Raw genomic sequence first — 24,192 nt, forward strand, 5'->3', positions numbered from 1 at the left:
CACCTGCCTGTGGGCACCTCTCCCTCGAGCCTGCTCCTGGGGCTGCCCAGGCCGACCCCGTCTCAAAGGCCCAGGAGCTGGAGGAGCCAGAGGGGCTCGGCAATGCAGAGGCCAACGGGGCCAGAAAGGCCTGGGATATGTCCCAGATGCCGTCCTCCCCAGCGGCTGCGAGGCAGCCACGCTGAATCCCTGTGCCCGGCAGACCCTGCCCTGGCCGAGTCCTGGGATGCCCTCTGCTCTCTGTCAAGGGAGCTGTGTCCGTGGGAGCCTCCTCCGGGACGGGGTCTGGGCCATGCCTCACTGGGTCTCGGACACAACAACGCTGGCTGGTGACAGGCCTCCCCTGAGCAGGGCCCTTGTGGGTTCAGCCTCGGGATCGGGGCAGGATTCGTCCGTTCTACGATTCTGCTGCTGCCTCCACCTCCCAGGATAAACTCTGGACTCCACAACCCTGTGGCACCCCCTGTTTGCAGCAGAACCCCCATAGGCAATGGGATGAGGGGACATGGGGTCCCCTCTGTCAGCTCAGGGAGCTGCAGGGCTTAGGCATGGTCAGGGATGTCCTGCCTGGAGTCCACTTTTTCCTCCCCACCCTCTGCAGCCACCTCAATAGTCCTGACCCCGCCCGGGACACAGGGAGATGCGTGTCCCAGTGACTTGAGGACACTGAAGCATGTGTGTGCGCACCGTGTGGGGTGTACGGGGTGTGTGCACACTGTGTGGGGTGTACGGGGTGTGTGCACACCGTGTGGGGTGTACGGGGTGTGTGCACACTGTGCATGCGTGTGTAGTGAGTGCATGCGTGTACATGAGCACGTGTGTACAGTGTGTGCAGGTGTTCAGAGTACATGCGTGTATGTACTGTGTGGATGTGTAACATGCATGTGTGCACGTGTGTGCAGTGAGGGTCTGTGTATGCAGTGTGAGTACATGTATGCAGTGAGCACACATCTGCGTGTACTGTGAGGCTGTGTGTGCGTGTGGTCTGTGTGCATGTGTAGTGTGTGTGCGTGTGTGTGGTCTGTGTGTGCAGTGTGTGTGCGTGTGTGTGCGTGTGTGTGGTCTGTGTGCGTGTGCAGTGTGTGTGCGTGTGTGTGGTCTGTGTGTGTGTGCAGTGTGTGTGCGTGTGTGTGGTCTGTGTGCGTGTGCAGTGTGTGCGTGTGTGTGCGTGTGTGTGGTCTGTGTGTGTGTGCAGTGTGTGTGCGTGTGTGTGCGTGTGTGTGGTCTGTGTGCGTGTGCAGTGTGTGTGCGTGTGTGTGGTCTGTGTGTGTGTGCAGTGTGTGTGCAGTGTGTGTGCGTGTGTGTGGTCTGTGTGCGTGTGCAGTGTGCATGTGTGTGCGTGTGTGTGGTCTGTGTGTGTGTGCAGTGTGTGTGCGTGTGTGTGCGTGTGTGTGGTCTGTGTGCGTGTGCAGTGTGTGTGCGTGCGTGCCTGCGTGTGTGGGCATCAACCTGGGCGAGGACAGATCCTGCAGACGACTGCGGGGACTCGCCCACCAGGTGACGCAGCCTCGCCGGGTTTTGCCATCTTGTCCTCGGCAGCCCCGGTCTGTGGGTGTCTCTGGGGGGACGAGCCTGATCCTCATCCAGCGACATCAGCTCGGGGGCCCCATGGGGTTCACGTGAGAGGAAAGCAGTCAGGCTCCAGAAGGAAGCAGCCGGCCTCTGTGGCCGTGGGTGGCACGTGGGGTTGGGGGAGCCTCTGAGACCGGCCTCCTTGACGGCCCCTTGTCTCCCGGGCTTTCCTAGGGGTCTCTGGTCTGAAAACGTTGGCCCATCAAAGGAAGATAAAATTTAGAAGCAGCCATGATGAAACATCTGTATTTGGTTCATTTTCATTTTTCACATTTAAAAAAGTTCTTATTTAATCAGGGAGAACAGGCTCCCCAGGGCCCCCTGTGACGTTCTTTTTACATCCTCAGAGGAAGCTGTGGCCCCGCCTTAGCACTGGGAAAGGTGGAAACCCAGTTTTTCCCAAAAGCACAAGTCAGCATTTCTGGAAATGTTGCAAAGGAGCTGAAGTGTCAGGGACACGTCACAGCACAGGGACACGTCACAGCACAAGGAGGCAGCCATGGTGCCAGTGGGCATGAGAAGGAAGAGGAGTGTGGAGAGGGGAGAAGGTAGAGGAGTGTGGACGGGGGAGAAGGAAGAGGAGTGTGGACGGGGGAGAAGGAAGAGGAGTGTGGACGGGGGAGAAGGAAGAGGAGTGTGGACGGGGGAGAAGGAAGAGGAGTGTGGACGGGGGAGAAGGAAGAGGAGTGTGGAGAGGGGAGAAGGAAGAGGAGTGTGGACGGGGGAGAAGGAAGAGGAGTGTGGACGCGGGAGAAGGAAGAGGAGTGTGGACGGGGGAGAAGGAAGAGGAGTGTGGAGAGGGGAGAAGGAAGAGGAGTGTGGAGAGGGGAGAAGGAAGAGGAGTGTGGACGGGGGAGAAGGAAGAGAAGTGTGGAGAGGGGAGAAGGAAGAGGAGTGTGGAGAGGGGAGAAGGAAGAGGAGTGTGGAGAGGGGAGAAGGAAGAGGAGTGTGGACGGGGGAGAAGGAAGAGGAGTGTGGAGAGGGGAGAAGGAAGAGGAGTGTGGACGGGGGAGAAGGAAGAGGAGTGTGGACGGGGTAGAAGGAAGAGGAGTGTGGACGGGGGAGAAGGAAGAGGAGTGTGGACGGGGGAGAAGGAAGAGGAGTGTGGACGGGGGAGAAGGAAGAGGAGTGTGGAGAGGGGAGAAGGAAGAGGAGTGTGGAGAGGGGAGAAGGAAGAGGAGTGTGGACGGGGGAGAAGGAAGAGGAGTGTGGACGGGGGAGAAGGTAGAGGAGTGTGGACGGGAGAGAAGGAAGAGGAGTGTGGACGCGGGAGAAGGAAGAGGAGTGTGGAGAGGGGAGAAGGAAGAGGAGTGTGGATGGGGGAGAAGGAAGAGGAGTGTGGAGAGGGGGGAAGGAAGAGGAGTGTGGACGGGGGAGAAGGTAGAGGAGTGTGGACGCGGGAGAAGGAAGAGGAGTGTGGAGAGGGGGGAAGGAAGAGGAGTGTGGACGGGGGAGAAGGAAGAGGAGTGTGGACGGGGGAGAAGGAAGAGGAGTGTGGACGCGGGAGAAGGAAGAGGAGTGTGGAGAGGGGGGAAGGAAGAGGAGTGTGGACGGGGGAGAAGGAAGAGGAGTGTGGACACGGGAGAAGGAAGAGGAGTGTGGAGAGGGGGGAAGGAAGAGGAGTGTGGACGGGGGAGAAGGTAGAGGAGTGTGGACGGGAGAGAAGGAAGAGGAGTGTGGACGCGGGAGAAGGAAGAGGAGTGTGGACGGGGGAGAAGGAAGAGGAGTGTGGACGGGGGAGAAGGAAGAGGAGTGTGGACGGGGGAGAAGGAAGAGGAGTGTGGAGAGGGGAGAAGGAAGAGGAGTGTGGACGGGGGAGAAGGAAGAGGAGTGTGGACGGGGGAGAAGGAAGAGGAGTGTGGATGGGGGAGAAGGAAGAGGAGTGTGGAGAGGGGAGAAGGAAGAGGAGTGTGGAGAGGGGAGAAGGAAGAGGAGTGTGGACGCGGGAGAAGGAAGAGGAGTGTGGACGGGGGAGAAGGAAGAGGAGTGTGGAGAGGGGAGAAGGAAGAGGAGTGTGGACGGGGGAGAAGGAAGAGGAGTGTGGACGCGGGAGAAGGAAGAGGAGTGTGGACGGGGGAGAAGGAAGAGGAGTGTGGAGAGGGGAGAAGGAAGAGGAGTGTGGACGGGGGAGAAGGAAGAGGAGTGTGGACGGGGTAGAAGGAAGAGGAGTGTGGACGGGGGAGAAGGAAGAGGAGTGTGGACGGGGGAGAAGGAAGAGGAGTGTGGACGGGGGAGAAGGAAGAGGAGTGTGGAGAGGGGAGAAGGAAGAGGAGTGTGGACGGGGTAGAAGGAAGAGGAGTGTGGACGGGGGAGAAGGAAGAGGAGTGTGGACGGGGGAGAAGGAAGAGGAGTGTGGACGCGGGAGAAGGAAGAGGAGTGTGGACGGGGGAGAAGGAAGAGGAGTGTGGACGGGGGAGAAGGAAGAGGAGTGTGGACGGGGGAGAAGGAAGAGGAGTGTGGACGGGGGAGAAGGAAGAGGAGTGTGGACGCGGGAGAAGGAAGAGGAGTGTGGAGAGGGGAGAAGGAAGAGGAGTGTGGACGGGGGAGAAGGAAGAGGAGTGTGGACGGGGGAGAAGGAAGAGGAGTGTGGACGGGGGAGAAGGAAGAGGAGTGTGGACGGGGTAGAAGGAAGAGGAGTGTGGACGGGGGAGAAGGAAGAGGAGTGTGGACGGGGGAGAAGGAAGAGGAGTGTGGACGGGGGAGAAGGAAGAGGAGTGTGGACGGGGGAGAAGGAAGAGGAGTGTGGACGGGGGAGAAGGAAGAGGAGTGTGGAGAGGGGAGAAGGAAGAGGAGTGTGGACGGGGGAGAAGGAAGAGGAGTGTGGAGAGGGGAGAAGGAAGAGGAGTGTGGACGGGGGAGAAGGAAGAGGAGTGTGGACACGGGAGAAGGAAGAGGAGTGTGGAGAGGGGAGAAGGAAGAGGAGTGTGGACGGGGGAGAAGGAAGAGGAGTGTGGACGGGGGAGAAGGAAGAGGAGTGTGGACGGGGGAGAAGGAAGAGGAGTGTGGAGAGGGGAGAAGGAAGAGGAGTGTGGACGGGGGAGAAGGAAGAGGAGTGTGGACGGGGGAGAAGGAAGAGGAGTGTGGAGAGGGGAGAAGGAAGAGGAGTGTGGACGGGGGAGAAGGAAGAGGAGTGTGGACGGGGGAGAAGGAAGAGGAGTGTGGACGGGGGAGAAGGAAGAGGAGTGTGGACGGGGGAGAAGGAAGAGGAGTGTGGAGAGGGGAGAAGGAAGAGGAGTGTGGACGGGGGAGAAGGAAGAGGAGTGTGGACGGGGGAGAAGGAAGAGGAGTGTGGACGGGGGAGAAGGAAGAGGAGTGTGGACGGGGGAGAAGGAAGAGGAGTGTGGAGAGGGGAGAAGGAAGAGGAGTGTGGACGGGGGAGAAGGAAGAGGAGTGTGGACGGGGGAGAAGGAAGAGGAGTGTGGAGAGGGGAGAAGGAAGAGGAGTGTGGACGGGGGAGAAGGAAGAGGAGTGTGGACGGGGGAGAAGGAAGAGGAGTGTGGAGAGGGGAGAAGGAAGAGGAGTGTGGATGGGGGAGAAGGAAGAGGAGTGTGGACGGGGGAGAAGGAAGAGGAGTGTGGACGGGGGAGAAGGAAGGGGAGTGTGGACGGGGGAGAAGGAAGAGGAGTGTGGACGGGGGAGAAGGAAGAGGAGTGTGGAGAGGGGAGAAGGAAGAGGAGTGTGGACGGGGGAGAAGGAAGAGGAGTGTGGACGGGGGAGAAGGAAGAGGAGTGTGGATGGGGGAGAAGGAAGAGGAGTGTGGACGGGGGAGAAGGAAGAGGAGTGTGGACGGGGGAGAAGGAAGAGGAGTGTGGACGGGGGAGAAGGAAGAGGAGTGTGGACGGGGGAGAAGGAAGAGGAGTGTGGATGGGGGAGAAGGAAGAGGAGTGTCGACGGGGGAGAAGGAAGAGGAGTGTGGACGCGGGAGAAGGAAGAGGAGTGTGGAGAGGGGAGAAGGAAGAGGAGTGTGGACGCGGGAGAAGGAAGAGGAGTGTGGAGAGGGGGGAAGGAAGAGGAGTGTGGACGGGGGAGAAGGAAGAGGAGTGTGGACGGGGGAGAAGGAAGAGGAGTGTGGACGGGGGAGAAGGAAGAGGAGTGTGGACGGGGGAGAAGGAAGAGGAGTGTGGACGGGGGAGAAGGAAGAGGAGTGTGGACGGGGGAGAAGGAAGAGGAGTGTGGACGGGGGAGAAGGAAGAGGAGTGTGGACGGGGGAGAAGGAAGAGGAGTGTGGATGGGGGAGAAGGAAGAGGAGTGTCGACGGGGGAGAAGGAAGAGGAGTGTGGACGCGGGAGAAGGAAGAGGAGTGTGGAGAGGGGAGAAGGAAGAGGAGTGTGGACGCGGGAGAAGGAAGAGGAGTGTGGAGAGGGGGGAAGGAAGAGGAGTGTGGACGGGGGAGAAGGAAGAGGAGTGTGGACGCGGGAGAAGGAAGAGGAGTGTGGAGAGGGGAGAAGGAAGAGGAGTGTGGACGCGGGAGAAGGAAGAGGAGTGTGGACGCGGGAGAAGGAAGAGGAGTGTGGACGCGGGAGAAGGAAGAGGAGTGTGGAGAGGGGAGAAGGAAGAGGAGTGTGGACGGGGGAGAAGGAAGAGGAGTGTGGACGCGGGAGAAGGAAGAGGAGTGTGGACGCGGGAGAAGGAAGAGGAGTGTGGAGAGGGGAGAAGGAAGAGGAGTGTGGACGCGGGAGAAGGAAGAGGAGTGTGGACGGGGGAGAAGGAAGAGGAGTGTGGAGAGGGGAGAAGGAAGAGGAGTGTGGAGAGGGGAGAAGGAAGAGGAGTGTGGACGCGGGAGAAGGAAGAGGAGTGTAGATGTGGGTGGCCCCAGCAGGCGGGAGTGAAGATGATGCCCTCAGTGGGGAAGCTCGTGACCCTCCTGCCAACACCCCAGCCCCACCTGTGACCTGTGACCTAAACCCCCTGGGGAGCTGGGAAGTTGCCGAGAGTCTCAGCCCTGTCACAGTAGCCCGGGACCTTCGCGGCTCCCACACCCACACAGGACCTTGGTTAGGGTCTTGAGACTCCGGGGGCCCTGAGTATCCACAGGGGCCGAGACACCAGTCCCGGACGGTGGCCTGCACTCCAACTAACGCTGCAGCACGCGGCAGGCAGGTGGCCGAGACCTGTGTGTCCTGCAGAGTTCTAAGGAAGGAATCGTCCCGCCCGGATCTAAGGAAATAATTCCAGATGCACGTCACTTCACCCTGATTTGCCTCACCCCTGCCATGGCTCCAACATAGCCACGCGGCACCCCCCAGACCAGCCAGAGCCACGGACCTTGGAGTTAGGAGCCTGTGAGCTGTAGAGGCCCACGTGGCCGCTCCTGACAGTGACATGGGAGAGGGACCCAGGCCCACGTGGCCGCTCCTGACAGTGACACGGGAGAGGGACCTGGGCCCACATGGCCGCGCCTGACAGTGACACGGGAGAGGGACCCAGGCCCACGTGGCCACACCTGACAGTGACGTGGGAGAGGGAGCCGGGCCCTGCAGCACTGAGCTCGTCCTCACTGGGCACCATGATTTCCTGGCCAAGCCTCCGCCACCCTCCATGGCAGCCGTGGCACCCAGGCCTGTGGACCCAGCTGGACCCCACTCATGAGACTTCCGTCGGGTTGAAGGGAGCACAGGGTTTCAAATGACCCAGTGCGTGGTTGTTTTACCTCTAGGAACTAGGGGAGGACGTTTTGCCTTCACCCTTGGCACCCTTGGGAAACGCTCCTTTGCAGACCCCGAGCCCCCGACCCTTGGGATGTGCGCTTCCCCGTGTCCCACCAGACCCTGGGTCTCAAGGCAGAGCCTGATCACAGCCTCTGGGGTCGGCCCCACCAACCCCGGCCCCGACCTTGGGCGCCTCCCCTGTTCCTGGCCTCCGGGGCGTCCCGGGCTGGGCGGGGCCGACTTACTCAAGGACGGAGTGCGTGGCCGCCCGCGGGTGGTATCGGTACAGCAGGAGGCTCTGGTCCACGCGGATGACGCCGCCGCCCTTCCTGAGGTGCTCGTAGAAGAACAACAGGTCCTCTGGGACGCCCTGTAGGGCGGGAGCAGAGGCATCACCGGGGCCGGAAACGCGTGCCTGCCCCAGATGCACCTGTGCTCAGCTGACCAACCAGGAACTGGTGGAAAGGCTTTTGTTGCAAAGAAGCCAGTTTAGAGGCTCAACAGGGACATGAGGTGGCGACCCCAACAGAGGTGAGCAACTGAGCTTCTCAACAGGCGGGAAAGAGGGGAAGGGAGGGTGTGCTGGTTCTCGATTCTGCCCCAAATTCCATTTTGGGGAGCAAAGGTCTCAGGGCAAAGCGGACGACAGGCAGCTGAGGAAAGGGGCTGGGCGGGTCCGGGTCTTGCAGCTGCGGCTCCTGGACGGCTTGTCCGGTCTCCATCCCCATCCTTCCCTGCCGGTGGCTGCGGCCCCAGAAGCTCAAGGGACTCAAAGTGCCGACTGTGGGCAGAGCACGGTGGTGCTGGGTGGGTGCGAGGGGCTGCGCGCAGCGGAGCCCAGCAGAGGGGAGGCAGCCCCGGGCCTGTGTCAGCCCCGCTCACTTGTCCACACTCAGAAACTTGAACCTCAGCCCGTGGGGCTGATCCACGAACACCTCCATGTCAGTGGGGACTCTGCTCTGGAACATTCTGCAGGCATTCCCACCAGACTTTTCTGTCCTGTGAGAACCTGGGCCCTCCTTCCCCCGGCCCATCATCCCAATGGCCCCTGCCCTCTGCTTGCTCCTCTCCTGGGCAGACCCGTCCTCAGCCCAGGGCTGTGGCCGAGCCGTGGGTCCCTCTGGGGCCGGCTCTGGGCCTTGTGCAGAGCTGGGTCCCTGTTGTTTCCTTAAATTCAAACATAAAACTGGGGGAGGAGCAGGGCGTGGAGTCTGGTCTCCTCATGGTTCTCTGCCGCAGCTCACCTGGGTCAGCTGCCCACAGACACCTTTGCTCCAGGAAAGGGTGGGTTTTCTGACAGCCTAGCAGCAGGGCCAGTCTGTTACTAAGTCCAGCCTCTTCTCTCCTTGGCTGGCACTCAAACTTCAAGTGCAGGTCAGTAAAGGTCCCAAAATATCACGGCCCGACCGCTGGCCTGTTTGCTCCCAGGACAGACAGTGCTGTGGTTCTGTTTGCTCCCAGGACAGACAGGCAGTGCTGCGCTTCCGTGTCCAACAAAAATGCACTATTTAACCTCCGCCTCCGCAGGGCAATACCTTTTAATGAAAACCACGGTGACATGGAAAGATTTGTAAGAAGATGCTGAGTCAAAGAACAGACCTCAAAATCATGTGTACAGCTCTGCTAAAAGTTTATCCACCATAAGATAAAGACAAAGGAATCACAGAAGCCCACGTGCTACCTCACACGGGTGATTCAGGGTGAGGCTCCCACGGGTGCCGGTGGACACGGACCCTCACACGGGTGATTCAGGGTGAGGCTCCCGTGGGTGCCGGTGGACATGGACCCTCACAAGGGTGATTCAGGGTGAGGCTCCCGCGGGTGCCGGTGGACACGGACCCTCACACGGGTGATTCAGGGTGAGGCTCCCGCGGGTGCCTGTGGACACGGACCCTCACACGGGTGATTCAGGGTGAGGCTCCCGCGGGTGCTGGTGGACACGGACCCTCACACGGGTGATTCAGGGTGAGGCTCCCGCGGGTGCCGGTGGACACGGACCCTCACACGGGTGATTCAGGGTGAGGCTCCCGTGGGTGCCGGTGGACACGGACCCTCACACGGGTGATTCAGGGTGAGGCTACCGCAGGTGCTGGTGGACACAGAGCCTCACATGGGTGATTTAGGGTGGGGGCTCCCACAGGTGTCGGTGGACACGGACTCTTACACAGGTGATTTAGGGTGGGGGCTCCCACGGGTGCTGGTGGACACGGATCCTCACACGGGTGAATCAGGGTGGGGCTCCCGCAGGTGCTGGTGGACACAGACCCTCACAGGGGTCACTGAAGTATTTTCTCTAATTTTCTGTGTTTTCAAAGGCAGCTCTAAAGAGCATCGGAACTCTGAACACGTTATAGGTTTAGGAAGACAAAAACGGCTTCTCTCTTCCTATCACCAGGAAGAACCTGACCCTTGGGGTTTTCTTATTTTCTGGCAGTAAAGTCAGAATTTAGTCAACAGCAACTCCTGGGTGGTGCTTCTGCCCCGGGAGGAGGGGGACTCAGAGGGTCTGTCTCACTTTTCTCTCCCCTCCCCCGATTCCTGCTGCTGAGACCTGAGGACCCAAAATGGCCTTACTCCTCCCCCAGGCTTTTCCCAATCAGCCTCCAGGTGCCTGGACTGCCCTGTGGTGTGCAGGGAGAGGGGATGCGTCACTACCCAGAAAGGCATCAGGGAAGATGCCGAGAGCGGAGGAAGTGTGGCTGCCCAGCCCCAATCTGCTCACGGAACCATCCCGGGCAGCCTTTGGGGATGGAGCACCCAGAACTGCCTGGAGGAGGAGAGCGCGAGCTGAAGCCACTCCCAGGAAGGCCAGGCCAGAGGCTCTGGAGGCTCCAATCCTGAGAGGCAAAAGGAAGCCCAATCAGGGACACGCTTCCTTCCCCAGGGCCCGTCCCCAGCGCCGCGCGCCCTTCTCCAGAGCCCCGTCCCCAGCGCCGCGCGCCCTTCTCCAGAGCCCGTCCCCAGCGCGAGCCTCCAGGAGGAAGCAGCAGTCACCACGTGGGGACAGACGGGGAGAGCTCCAGCCCGGGCCCAGCAATCAGAGCCTGTGGGACACAGGGACGCTAAGTCCTCTGCACCAAACCAGCAGAGAAAACTAAAAACGGGAAACACTTCCATGGATAAAAATTCAGCCTGTCCCCCACAGCAACAACAAACGTCCAAACCAGGAAACAGAGACTCCTGTGAACACCCCGCCAAGATAAATTCCACACCCTCCACCAGTGTTTCAGGCTATGGGTGGGGTGTGCGGGGAGGTGGCGGAGACCCATCTTAAATCAGAAACTCAAGGACTAAGTGCAGAACTGGACCCTAATGGGGTGCGTCTAAATAGAGCATTGAGGAAAGTGCGTTAGTGCTTGGCCGGGGCTGGCAGGGGGCGGATGAGGTGCGCCTCTGGGTACAGGAAGTGCTTTTTGGGGGATGACCATGTTCTAACATCAGGTGGTAGTGGTGACTGGTGATTGTACGGCCCTAGAAATTTGCTAAAAAACACTGAATTGCACATTTTAATAGGTGAATTGTATGGCATGTGAATTATACCTCAATGAAGCTTTTATATAAAATTGGGTCGATTAAACTAAAAAAAGAAATTTTATGGAGACAGAAAATTGGCTGGGCGTGGTGGCTCGCGCCTGTAATCTCAGCACTTTGGGAAGCCGAGGTGGGCGGATCACGAGGTCAGGAGATCGAGACCATCCTGGCTAACACGGTGAAACCCCGTCTCTTCTTAAAAAAAAAAAAGAGAGACACAAAATTGGTTGGGTGTGGTGGCGGCTCATGCCTTTAATCTCAGCATTTTGGAAGGCTGAGGTGGGGGGTGGATTGCTTGAGCCCAGCAGTTCGAGACCAGCTTCGGCAACATGTCAAAACCAGTCTCTACCAAAAATGAAAAAAGTAGCTGGGTGTGGTGGTGCGCACCTGTAGTCCCAGCTACTTGGGAGGCTGAGATACAAGGATTGCTTGAACCTGGGAGGCAGAGGTTGTAGTGAGCTGAGATTGAGCCACTGCGCTCCAACCTCAGCAACAGAGTGAGACCCTGTCTCCAAAAAAAAAAAAGGAACAAAATATATGAAAAATGAAAGCTAAATTACAAGATCCTTAAGAGAAAATAGATTTTAATTAAAAATGTAATAAGGGACATTGAAGAAAGGAAAATAGAAATTATATAATGAAGTGAAAAGGTAAGTTAGAAAGACTAAGAAAATCTTATCTGCGTAGAACTGGAGTCTTTAAAACAAAACAAAACAAAACAAAACCCACAATGGACATAGCTAGTATTTAAAACCGCAATCCAAGAAAAATTTCCAGAAATGAAAGCAGATCTGTTTCTATACACTGAAAAGCACCATCAGGTCAACCTGAAGGCAGATCCTGGTGAAACCATTAGACTTCAGCAATAAAAAATAATTCTCAGAGTCTCCAGGCAAAAAGGTCACAAAACTTACAAAGGTAAGATTCACTGTGCACCGGACTTCTCAAAACAGTCACACGGAGCGGCGACGGACAGCGCAGGGACCAAGAACTTCCCGCACAGCCAGAGGCTTCCTCCAGCCTCAGGCTCCAGGAACGCAGTTCTGACGAGCGCAGCCTCACAGAGAGCTGTGGCTCCAGCCACACGGGGACCAGACACCCGGCCAGAGCCGCGGCGGTGGACGCCGGATGTGACAGCAGGTGGGAGACTACACAGATCGGGACAAGGGTGTAAGACTAGTATATGGATGTTTGTCCTCGGACCTAAGTAGAAACCGCGTAACAAAAGGGCCAGGGCGGTGGCTCACCCCTGTCATCCCAGCACTTTGGGAGGCTGAGGCGGGTGGATCACAAGGTCAGGAGTTCAAGACCAGCCTGGCCAAGATGGTGAAACCCTGTCTTTACTGAAAATACAACAATTAGCCAGGCGTGGTGGCGGGCGCCTGTAATCCCAGCTACTCGGGAGGCTGAGGCAGGAGAATGGCGTGAACCCGGGAGGCGGAGCTTGCAGTGAGCTGAGATCCGGCCACTGCACTCCAGCCTGGGCGACAGAGCAAGACTCCGTCAAAAAAAAAAAAAAAGAAAGAAAAAAAGGAGGACAGGAGGACAGGAGGAGGGGGAAAAGGAAAAAAAAATAGGAAACCAACAATCTTATTGACTGTTGTGTGGGCAATATATGGGGGATTCAAGGTGTTTAGAAAAGGGTTAAGTACACAGATAACCACTAGACCAAAATGCAAACCTTCAATCTGCAGAAAGCAGGTGATGGCTCCAGGCTGTCCGTGGCTGAGCAGCCAGCACCTTCAGAGGAGACTGTGTGCGGCCAGAGCCTGGGGAGGTGGTGCTGCAGGGGCAAGGAGGGCAAGGAGGGCATGGAAACCCAAAGTCCCGGCCTGGAGGGGCTGAGGCAGAATCCGGGACAAGCAGAGCACCTGGGGGCAGCGGTGGTCCCAGAGAGACCAAAACGGGAGGGAATATTCACAAAGTAAACGTCCAGCAGGAGCACCCGCAATCCAACAAGAAGAAGACAACAGGCCGATGAGTTGGACACACCACAAAATAACACAGAAGCTGCCCGTCACCACGTGAGATGTCCTTCAACATCGTTAGCCAGCTCGAAGTGCAGAATGAAAGCACAGTAGGAAACCACGAACTCCAACTAGGACAGGCAAAGTTAAAAAGTTGACAACACCAGCCGGGCGCAATGGCTCACACCTATAATCCCAGCACTTTGGGAGGCCGAGGCGGGTGGATCACCTGAGGTCAGGAGTTCGAGACCAGCCTGGCCAACATGGTGAAACCCCGTCTCCACTAAAAGTACAAAAAGTCAGGCGTGGTGGTGCATGCCTGTAATCCCAGCTACTGGGGAGGCTGAGGCAGGAGAATCGCTTGAACCCGGGAGGCTGAGGTTGTGGTGAGCCAGGACTGTGTCATTGCACTCCAGCCTGGGAGACAAGAGAGAAACTCCGTCTCAAAAAAAAAAAAAAAGAAAAAAATTGACACCACCAAGGTCTGGCGAGGGGCTGGTGAGGAGTTTGAGGGACGGGAAACTTCTCATGCAGACGGCGGCGACGGGGGACCAACGGCGGCGCCCGGGGGACCTGTCTCACAAAACCGAACACGCGCCTGGCCTCGCTTGCGTCTAACCCTAGGAACGTGCCCCACAGACAGGAAAACGTCTGAAGTGTGGCTGTTGTGCCGGTGGTGGTTCGAGTCCTTCCTGTGGCAGTGATAAGCTTCCTTCAGGCCAGACCTGCCCTCAGAAACCTGTTTTTACTTTGTCTCGTTTTGTTAGAAATGGGGTTTCCTGGTGCTGCCCAGGTTGGTCTTGAACTCCTGGCCTCAACCGATCCTCCTGCCTTTGCCTCTTGTGCTCATGGGACTACAGGCATGAGCCCCTATGTCCGGCTATAAACCTGTTTCAAACCAAGAAAACATCAGGTTTTTTCTTCTTATTTAAGGGCCTATGATGGTTGCCCACAGAGGACTCCCTACCAAAGGTGGGTGTCTTCAGGCGCTGCCACGCCCACCTCCAAATCTCAGGCTCACCTGCCCTCCCATCCTTCCTCCGTGAACACAGAAGTGGACGCACTTTCCAGTCAGGAATCTCCCTGTCTTGCATGTTTCAGCTCCTGGCGACCGTTTCTGCAGCCCCCGTGGCCCTGGCTTGGCCTCCCAGTCTGGCTGCCTCAGGGTCCGCACCACCCACGTCCACCTGGTTGGTCCCCTGCTGTTCTGGACGCCTGCCCTTCAGCTCCTCCACCCCGGGGCCCACAGAGAGAGAGCTGAGGATCAGCCCCACACCGAGCGTCTGGCTCAGGGCGCCCTGTGACTTCTGCTTGACTCATTTCTCTGGAGAGGACTTGGCAGAAGCCAAGGAAACACTGTCTATCCCCGTCTTGGTGGCCGACACTGCTGTTGTCCCTGTCACCCGAGGCCTCCTCAGGCCCCAAAGTCCTCACTTGCTCCAGCCATGGCCCCATCACAGCTCTAATCCCTGAGCCCCAGGCCCTGGCCCCTGGCCCTGATCCCTGGTCCCCGGCTCTGATCCCTGGTCCCCGGCCCTGATCCCTGGTCCCTGGTCCTGATCCCTGGTCCCCGGCCCTGATCCCTGGTCTCCGGTCCTGATCCCTGGTCCCTGGCCCTGATCCCTGGTCCCCGGCCCTGATCCCTGGTCTCTGGCCCTGATCCCTGGTCCCCGGCCCTGATCCCTGGTCCTGATCCCTGGTCCCTGGCTCTGATCCCTGGTCCCTGGTCCTGATCCCTGGTCCCTGGCCCTGATCCCTGACCCCTGGCCCTGATCCCTGACCCCTGGCTCTGATCCCTGGTCCCTGGCTCTGATCCCTGACCCCTGGCTCTGATCCCTGACCCCTGGCTCTGATCCCTGGTCCCCGGCCCTGATCGCTGATCCCTGGTCCTGGTCCCTGGCCCCTGGCCCTGCTCTCTGGTCTCAGAACAAGGCAGGGATGGGCTTTTCCTTTCCTCCAGGAGCTCCCCATCCAGGCTGCGGCCTCATGCACTTCTGAATCCTGAGGCTGCTCGGCCACGCTTTAAGGATGATAAGATCCTGAAATCAGGCCGGATGTGGTAGCTCCTGCCTGTGATCCCAGTGCTTTAGGAGGCTGAGGCGAGCGGATCACTTGAGGCCAGGAGTTTAAGACAAGCCTGGCCAACATGGTGAAACCCTGTCTCTACTAAAAATACAAAAATTAGCCGGGGGTGGTGGTGGGTGCCTGTAATCCCAGCCACTTGGGAGGCTGAGGCAGGAGAATCGCTTGAACCCAGGAGGCAGAGGCTGCAGGAAGCTAACACCACTGCACTCCAGCCTGGGAGACAGAGAGAGACTCCGTCTCAAAAAAAAAAAAAAATCCTTAAATCAGTGTTTCCCATGGAACATCTTCTGTTAACCATTTCCCACACGGCTTCCTGCAGGCCCCAGCGACGGCCACGCTTCCTGGCAGCACCTGCTTGGAGCTATACCCACCGCCACCGGTGTCCCGGAGATTAATTATGGGGGAGCTGCAGGCTGAGAGCCTGCCCCACCCTGGGAAAACACGGCTCTGCCCCATCTGCACCCCAGAGACCTGGACCATGAGGGATACCCAGGCCAGGATCCGAGGTAGCGGGGCAGTGGGGACCCTGGTGTGGCCAGGCCCACGTGAGGCTCCATGTGGCCCCTGTGAGCTGCTGAACGCCTGACCCTGTTGTCCCGATGAGGAAGCTGAGGCTCAGAGCAGGACAGACGAACTTGGTCCCTGTCACAAGAGTAGGAGGTGGAGGCTAAATCTTAGTCACTGGCCTGGGGTCTCTGCACCCCCCAGGAACCCTGTGCCAGGACCCTCCACTGGTCTCTGTGTCCAGTATCCCTGCAACTAGAGACCAGCATGGGCAAATGTGGCCAGCTCTCTGCTGGTGACACCCCAGCCCTGGGCTCCTCAGTCCCCACAGGGAGGCAGAGGCTAGAGCGGCCCGGTCTGGACATGGATGCTTTCAGGCGCACCCTGACAGGGAGGACGGGCAACATGGATGCCTGCAGGTGCACCCCCACGGGGAGGACAGGGACACGGACGCCTGCAGGTGCACCCCGGAGGGGAGGACGGGGACACGGACGCCTGCAGGTGCACCCCGGAGGGGAGGACGGGGACACGGACGCCTGCAGGTGCACCCCGGAGGGGAGGACGGGGACACGGACGCCTGCAGGTGCACCCCGGAGGGGAGGACGGGGACACGGATGCCTGCAGGTGCACCCCCTCGGGGAGGACGGGGACATGGACGCCTGCAGGTACACCCTGGTGAGGAGAATGGGCTCCTCTTCTTCCTCTGTCGTCCCAGAGACAGCTCTGTAAACAGCTTCTGTGTCCTGTGCTTTCCCACACACAGCTTTTAAACCAGGATGGTCACCTGGAGCCACTGTAGGTCAGGTGCAGATGCTCGGGGCGTCCACAGCCTTCACGCAGAAACCCGCTGCTTTCAGCAAAACAACTGAGATGTTGGCGGGTGCCAGGAGGGGAACCAGGAGGGGCACCGGGAGGACCCCCGGGGCAGGGGTTTCCTGAATCTCCAGAGCCCTGGAGGCATGGCGGAGCGGAGGGTGGCCAGTGTGCGGAGCCCACACACAGAGGACAGGGCCCCAAGCCCAGGGGAGGGACCCGATTCCCGCCTCTCGGCCCTTACCTGACCTCCCTCGTCAAAGGGGCCCACGTGGGAAAACCACGCCCGCGAACAGAACCAGGTGGGCATGATCACCGTTGGACCATTTGCGGTGAAAACCTAGGAGCAATTAACGTTGACAGAGTTAGCAGAGAAGAACGGCTTGTCACAAACAACCTACAGTTTATTTCCACAAAGTGTCACGAGACAGTGACAGATGAATCCGTGTCCCTTCTCCATAGGGACAGGGGCTCAAGGGGACGTGTCTGGGCCCCACGGCTGAGAGATGAGGGGAGGAGGCAAGGGGAGACCAGCGGCCAAACTCAGTCCCACCTGCAGGCCTCACTCCCGAGCTCACTGGCTGTGCCTCACCAAAAGGACTTCTCTCTGTTTCTGATAGACGGAAAAGTTTTCTGTGAAAATCCAAAGTAAACATGCTCCTTTTAATCAGGAGAAAAACACGAAATAGCAAAAAAGGATATGGAGAATAATGAGATAACTTTGATGAAACACACGAGTCCTAGAAAGATGTAAACCATGAAAACTGACTCAAAAAGAAATAGAAAATATGAATCACTAATAAGTAAGCGGCAAGACAAGACCCCACAAAGAAAAGCCCAGTGCCAGACGGCTTCCCTGAACTCTACCAAATGTGCAAAGAATTAATACCAATCCTTCAAACTCTTCCAAAAGTAGAGGAGGAGGGAACGCTTCCCAGACGATTCTATGAGGCCATCACTACCCTGATACTAAAGCCAGACACAAATCCTACAGGGAAACAACAGGCCGACACCCCTTGTAAATACAGAGGCAAACGAAAAAACCCCAGCAAACGGACTCCATCCTAGAAAAAGGACCCACCACGGCTGAGTGGACTCACCTCACGACTGTAAACGTGGGTCAACATACGAAAATCAGCGGAATCCACCAACCACATTAATGGAATGAAGGTCCAAACCCACCTGATCATCTCAATGAACTCAGAAAAACCACCGTTCCATGATCACACTATCCAACTCTGGGATAGAAGGGAGCTTCCTTCACCCGATGAAGGGCACTTACGAAATCCCCACAGCCAAGGTCACACTTCAGTGGTAAATACCGAAAGCTTCCCCTAAGGTCAGGGACAAGAATATCTCACCACTTCTACTCCACACCGTGCTGGGGGTTCTCGCCAGAGCGGCTTGGCAAGAAAGCAAAACAAACGATATCCAGCTTGGAAAGGAAGCAGTCAAACCGTGCCTGTGTGCAGACGGCATATGCTCCTGTGAGTGGGAAACCCTGGGTAATACAGATAATACACACACTTACACACACACAGACACGCACACATGCACTCACATTCACATGCACACACACAGACACGCACACACATGCACTCACACACACACATATGCACACACGCATGCACACACACACACACACATGCAGTCACACACATGCACTCACACACTTGCCCATACGCATTCTCACACCTGCACACACACACGTGCAGTCAGATGCACACACACATATGCACTCAGACATTGCACACACATGTACTCATACACACACTTGCCCACACATTCTCACACATGCGTGCACACACACTACACAGATGCATGTACACACATGCACTCACATCTCACATGCATCTCACACACACATTCTCACACATGCACTCACACACATCTCACATGCATCTCACACACACATTCTCACACATGCACACACATACATGCAGTCACGAATGTACTTACATGCACTCATACACTTGTGGACACACAGACACACATACACACTCAGACACACTCGCATACACACATGCACAGGCTTTGTTTCATTTCAGATCATTTGTATTTCTGTATCTTCAAGTTCACTACATTTTTCTTCTGTAATGTCTAATTTACTGTTAATTCCATTCTGTGTATTTCTTATCACAGACATGGTAGATTTCATCTCTATTAGTTTCATTTAAGTCTTTTTCATATCTCCATTTATCTACATAAAATGTTCAATTTTTCCTCAATCTTTCTGAACATATAGAATACAGTAAGTGTTTTAATATACGTGTCTGCCAAACACTTGTTAGGATTAACACAAACTTAAAATTTTTTTCATTATAGGTTGCATTTTCCATCTTCTTTGCGTGTCTGACTTATTCATTTTTATTGCAAGGCAGACATTGTGAGTTTTATATCTTGTTGGTGCTGGGTATTTTTTTGTGTCATATAAACATTCTTGAACTTTGTCTGGGGACACAGTCACTTGGAAACAGTCTGTTCCTTTTGGTTCTTCCTCCCAGCATCTGCCAGGTCAGGCTGGAGCATCACTTAGTCCAGGGCCGACTCCTCCCACCAGCCCCCTGCATTCGCACCAGTGCCTGCGGACTGTGAGGGTCCCAGTGCAGTGGAGCTCTGGGCACTGTCCCTCTTATCTTTTCAGGTGCTTCTTTTCCTGGCCTCAGGAAGTTTCTTCACACACTGGTGAGTACTGGGTTTTAGGAGGTGGTGCCTCTGTTTCCCCCTCCGGGATCTTTCTGCCTCTGTCGGGGTGGGAGGCTGTCAGCTACATGATCCTTCATTACCCTATAACGTGATTTAGAGACGAGACACTGTGCAATGCCTTGGGCTTCTTTTTAATTACTTGAAAGGGGAAAAACATAGATTTGAAAAGTGACAAAAAGAGAACAGAGAAAAAAATTATGGAATAAAAGTTTAAAAACCTTCATAATGAAAGGAGAAACCACTAAGGCAGGAATACAAATTAAAATCAAGACTCCTTGTTCCTCTTGTTTCTATTTTTTAATTTTTGTGGGTACACGGTAGGTGTAATCGGTAAGAGTCACTGATTCTTAAACTCACTTCTCCTCAAAGAAAGGAAATCTTCCCAAACTTTTTTTGGAACTGTGTTGGAATCCTCCGCAAAGGGGCGGGAGTGAAGTTAAACTGTCATGAATTCTACAGGAAAAAAAAGGCCAAGAGTTTTCCATTTAATGTCACACATATCCGGTGACTTCCTGTCTGGACAGAGCTACGAAGCAGAAGGCACCAAAACACGCCAGTGGCCACGATGGTCAGCTCACCCCACCCCGGTGAACCTCGGGCCCGACGTGGCCCAAGCCTGTGGAAAAGCCAAGCTCTGCACGTGCTGTGCCGAGTGCTGCCTCGTCCCTGCCCGCGAGCCGTGGGCTCGGTGCTCCTGCTGGCTTTCCACAGCCACACTCTGCTTACCGAGCGGGTCCTCATCCTTACTGCTTATCGCGGGTCCTCACCCTTACTGTGCGTCTGATCCCTGTGAGTCCTGCGGCTCCATCGAGGTGCCTGACCCGCGCTCAGTGATGCTATGGACCACTACCCAGGATGTGGTGAGATCCTTAGCAACCGTGTTAAGAGTTCTGGGGAGAAAGATCACCACAAAATGCAGAGCACAGAACTAAACAGAAGAGCTAAAATTATAAAATTCTAGAAGAAAACATACGGGGAAAACGTCCTGACATTGGATTTGGCAATAATTTCTTAGATGTCACAAAAGCACAGGTAACAACAACAACAACAAAAACGACGACAACTGGATAAACCAGAGTATGCCAAAATTTAAAACTTCTGTGCATCAAAGGACACATTAAAAAGACTGAAAAAGTAGTCCACGGAATGGGAGAAGATATTCGCAAACCATATATCTGATAGAGATTAATATCTAGAATATATAAAGAACTCCTATAGTTCAACAACAAAAAACAGCCCAATTATAAACATGGGCAAAAGACTTGAACAGACATTTCTCCAAATAAGATATACAAATGGGCAATAAGTACACACAGTGATGCTGAACGTCACTAATGACTAGGGAACCGTAAATCGAAACCACAGTGAGATACCACTTACGTCCATTCGGAGGCTACTATCAAAAAACCAGAAAGCAACACCTGTGGGTGAGGACGTGGAGAAACGGGAACCCTCGCATGTTGCTGATGGGGAATGCAACACGGCATAGCCGCGATGGGAAAACAGTGTGGTGGCTCCTCAAACAATTGCACGTAGAATTACCATAGGATCCGGCAATACTGCTTCTGGGTGTGTGACCCCAAAAAGTGAAAGCAGGGTCTCCAAGAGCTCTTCATACACCCACATTCCCGGCAGCATCATTCACAGTAGCCAAGGGGAGGAAGCAGCCCCAGCATCCGCTGACAAATGAATAAACCAAGTGTGGTCTCTTCAGCCTCCAAACAGAAGGAAGATCTGACACTTGCTAGGACAGGGATGAACCCCGCGGACACTTGCCAAGCGACATACGGACCCCGAGGACACCATGCTGACATATGGACCCCGAGGACGCTGTGCTGACATACGGACCCCGAGGACACCGTGCCGAGCGACATACGGACCCCAAGGACGCCATGCTGACATATGGACCCCGAGCACACCGTGCTGACATACGGACCCTGAGGACGCCATGCTGACATATGGACCCCGAGGACGCCGTGCTGACATACGGACCCTGAGGACACCGTGCCGAGCGACATACGGACCCCGAGGACGCCGTGCTGACATACGGACCCTGAGGACACCGTGCCGAGCGACATACGGACCCCGAGGATGCCGTGCTGACATACGGACCCTGAGGACACTGTGCTGAGCAACATACGGACCCCGAGGACGCTGTGCTGACATACGGACCCCGAGGACACTGTGCCGAGCGACATACGGACCCTGAGGACACCGTGCTGACATACGGACCCCGAGGACACTGTGCTGACATACGGACCCCGAGGACGCCGTGCTGACATATGGACACCGAGGACGCCGTGCTGACATACGGACCCCGAGGACGCCATGCTGACATATGGACCCCGAGGACGCCATGCTGACATATGGACCCCGAGGACGCCGTGCTGACATATGGACACCGAGGACGCCGTGCTGACATACGGACCCCGAGGACGCCATGCTGACATATGGACCCCGAGGACGCCGTGCTGACATATGGACCCCGAGGACGCCGTGCTGACATATGGACCCCGAGGACGCCGTGCTGACATACGGACCCCGAGGACGCCATGCTGACATACGGACCCCGAGGACACCGTGCCGAGCGACATATGGACCCCGAGGACGCCGTGCTGACATACGGACCCCGAGGACGCCATGCTGACATATGGACACCGAGGACGCCGTGCTGAGCGACATATGGACCCCGAGGACACCGTGCCGAGCGACATACGGACCCCGAGGACGCCGTGCTGACATACGGACCCCGAGGACACCGTGCTGAGCGACATACGGACCCCGAGGACACCGTGCTGACATACGGACCCCGAGGACGCCGTGCTGACATATGGACCCCGAGGACGCCGTGCTGAGCGACATATGGACACCGAGGACGCCGTGCCGAGCGACGTATGAAACCTGAGGAGACTGTGCTGAGTGAATTCGCCGTCACACAGATGCAAATGCTGCATAATGCCACTTCTATGAGGTCCCTAGAGTCGTCACGTTCACAGAGAGTGGAGGCCTCCCGGGGCTGGAGGGCGGGAGACAGGGCTTCATGGGGACAGTTTCAGTCTGGGAAGATGAGAAAGTTCTGGATAGCAGTGGTGTGTACACAATAAAGTACGTGTACTTAACGCCACTGAACTGCACACTCAAAATGGTTAAGATGATACATTTTATTCTATGTATATTTTATCATCAAAAGTAAAAATAATTGTTAAAATGTCAACAGCAGTTGTGGTACTAACCTCAACCCACCCCCCCAGGACCTTCCCGGGAGACCCCCACTCTCCTCCGCTGCCCCGAACAGCAGCCTGTCTCCTGTCCAGCCATGAAGAAGCTTGCCCTTGCCCAGTAGTTGACGGCCACTGTGGGGAGCCCCTCAGCCACCCAGACCCCGTCTTTGGGCCTCCCTGGGAGCACAGAAGGGGAGTTGCACCCTCTGGTGGCCAAGCCCAGGTCCTTACCATGTGGTCTCTGAGGAGCAGGGGTCCCCGGCTTGACTCTCCTTCCCCTGGAACCCCGGGCCTCCCGTCTGCCACCGCCCCCACACCCTCCTGTGTTCTCTCCAGAGCCAGGAGCTCTGCACTTTGGGAGGCTGAGGCGGACAGATCACCTGAGGTCAGGAGTTTGAGACCAGCCTGGCCAACATGGCAAAACCCGTCTCTACTAAAAATACAAAAACCAGTCGGGCGTGGTGGCAGCACCTCTAATCACAGCTACTTGGGAGACTAAGTCAGGAAGTTTCAGTGAGCCAAGATTGTGCCATTGCACTCCAGCCTGGGCAACAGAGTGACACTCAGTCTCAAAAAAAAAAAAAAAAAAAAGAGAGAGGGAAAAAAAAAAGAAATTTATAACCTAACAGCTTCAAACCACAGGACGCACTTAGGATCAAATTTAACAAAGTACACATAAGATCTGAAAATAATACCGCTGAGAAAAATTAAAGAAACTTAAAATACCACATGCGTGGGTTGGAAGATTCCATCTTGTCGTGATGAAATTGTTTCCCAAATTATCTCTAAATTCAACGTTATCTCAGTGAAATTCCCAAAAGAATTTTTAATAGAATCGACAGGTGATTTTTTTTTCTTTTTTTAGAAACAGTCTTGCTCTGTCATCCAAACAGGGGTGCAGTGGTGGGATCATCGCTCACTGAACAGGGGTGCAGCGGTGCAATCATCATTGAACAGGGGTGCAGCGGTGCAATCATCATTGAACAGGGGTGCAGCGGTGCGATCATCACTGAACAGGGGTGCAGCGGTGCGATCATCGAGCAGGGGTGCAGCGGTGGGATCATCATTGAACAGGGGTGCAGCGGTGCGATCATCACTGAACAGGGGTGCAGCGGTGTGATCATCGAGCAGGGGTGCAGCGGTGCGATCATTGAGCAGGGGTGCAGCAGTGGGATCATCGCTCACTGAACAGGGGTGCAGCGGTGGGATCATCATTGAACAGGGGTGCAGTGCTGCGATCATCGCTCACTGAACAGGGGTGCAGCGGTGTGATCATCATTGAACAGGGGTGCAGTGCTGCGATCATCGCTCACTGCAGCCTTGACCTCCTCAAGCAATCCTCCCGTGTCAGCCTCCCAGGTAGCTGGGACCACAGGCCTGTGCCACCACACCTGGTTAATTTTTACTTTTTTTTTTTTTTGCATAGAGATGGGGTCTCACTATGCTGCCCAGGCTGATCTCAAACTCCTGGCCTCAAGCGATCCTCCCACCTGAGCCTCCCAAGTAGCTGGGACGACAGGTGCACACCACCATGCCTGCCCATTTTTCTACATTTCTTTTGTAGAGATGGGGTCTCACTATGCTGCTTAGGCTGGTCTTAAACTCCTGGCCTCAAGCGATCCTCCCAGCTCAGCCTCCCAAAGTGCTGGGATAACAGGTGTGAGCCACCATGCCTGGCTCCACAGAAGATTCTAAAATGTACACGGAAACACAAAGGACTTAGAAGAGCCAAAACAATTTTGAAAACCATGAACAAAGTTGGAGAAGTTTTATGACTAGGTTTCAAGATTTACTACAAAGCTGTGGTAATCAAGGTTGATTGGTATCGGCTTACGGGCAGACACAGATAAACGGAACAGAACAGAGACCAGAAGCAGAGCCGCCTGGCTGGGGTTTGATGCTTGCTGAAGATGTCAGGGGCGTCAGTGGGGGAAATGAGAGATGGCACTGGACCCACTGATGTCCTTACAAACAACGGCCCTCAACCCTTGCCTCGGGCTCCAAACGCAAACTCCCAACCTCAGACCGGACCTCAGTGAGCTGAACACAACAGAGGCCACGAGCTCATCCAGGGAGAACATTCGTGATTACGGGGTAGGCAGAGGTTTCTCAGGTAACACAAGAGGCTCAAATCAGCAGAAGAAA

The 24,192-nt window shown here is 56.0% G+C and overlaps 1 protein-coding gene across 10 annotated transcripts in view; it reads right to left on the bottom strand.

Moving 5' to 3' along the window:
* B3GNTL1 (UDP-GlcNAc:betaGal beta-1,3-N-acetylglucosaminyltransferase like 1) overlaps positions 1–24,192 on the bottom strand; it is a 137,777-nt gene that overhangs the window by 16,660 nt on the left and 96,925 nt on the right. For all 10 annotated transcript variants that reach the window (XR_012088961.1, XR_005238826.2, XR_005238824.2 and 7 more), the window contains 2 exons: positions 16,365–16,460; positions 7,466–7,590 (listed from right to left, as the gene is read on the bottom strand). Coding sequence is in view for 7 of the 10 variants with exons in the window: in XM_008013386.3 (XP_008011577.3) it covers positions 7,466–7,590; positions 16,365–16,460 (221 nt within the window). In the remaining 3 variants the exon portion in view is untranslated. The remainder of the gene's footprint in view (positions 1–7,465; positions 7,591–16,364; positions 16,461–24,192) is intronic.

This window comes from Chlorocebus sabaeus, chromosome 16, assembly GCF_047675955.1.
Source record: "Chlorocebus sabaeus isolate Y175 chromosome 16, mChlSab1.0.hap1, whole genome shotgun sequence".
Classification (NCBI taxonomy): domain Eukaryota; kingdom Metazoa; phylum Chordata; class Mammalia; order Primates; family Cercopithecidae; genus Chlorocebus; species Chlorocebus sabaeus.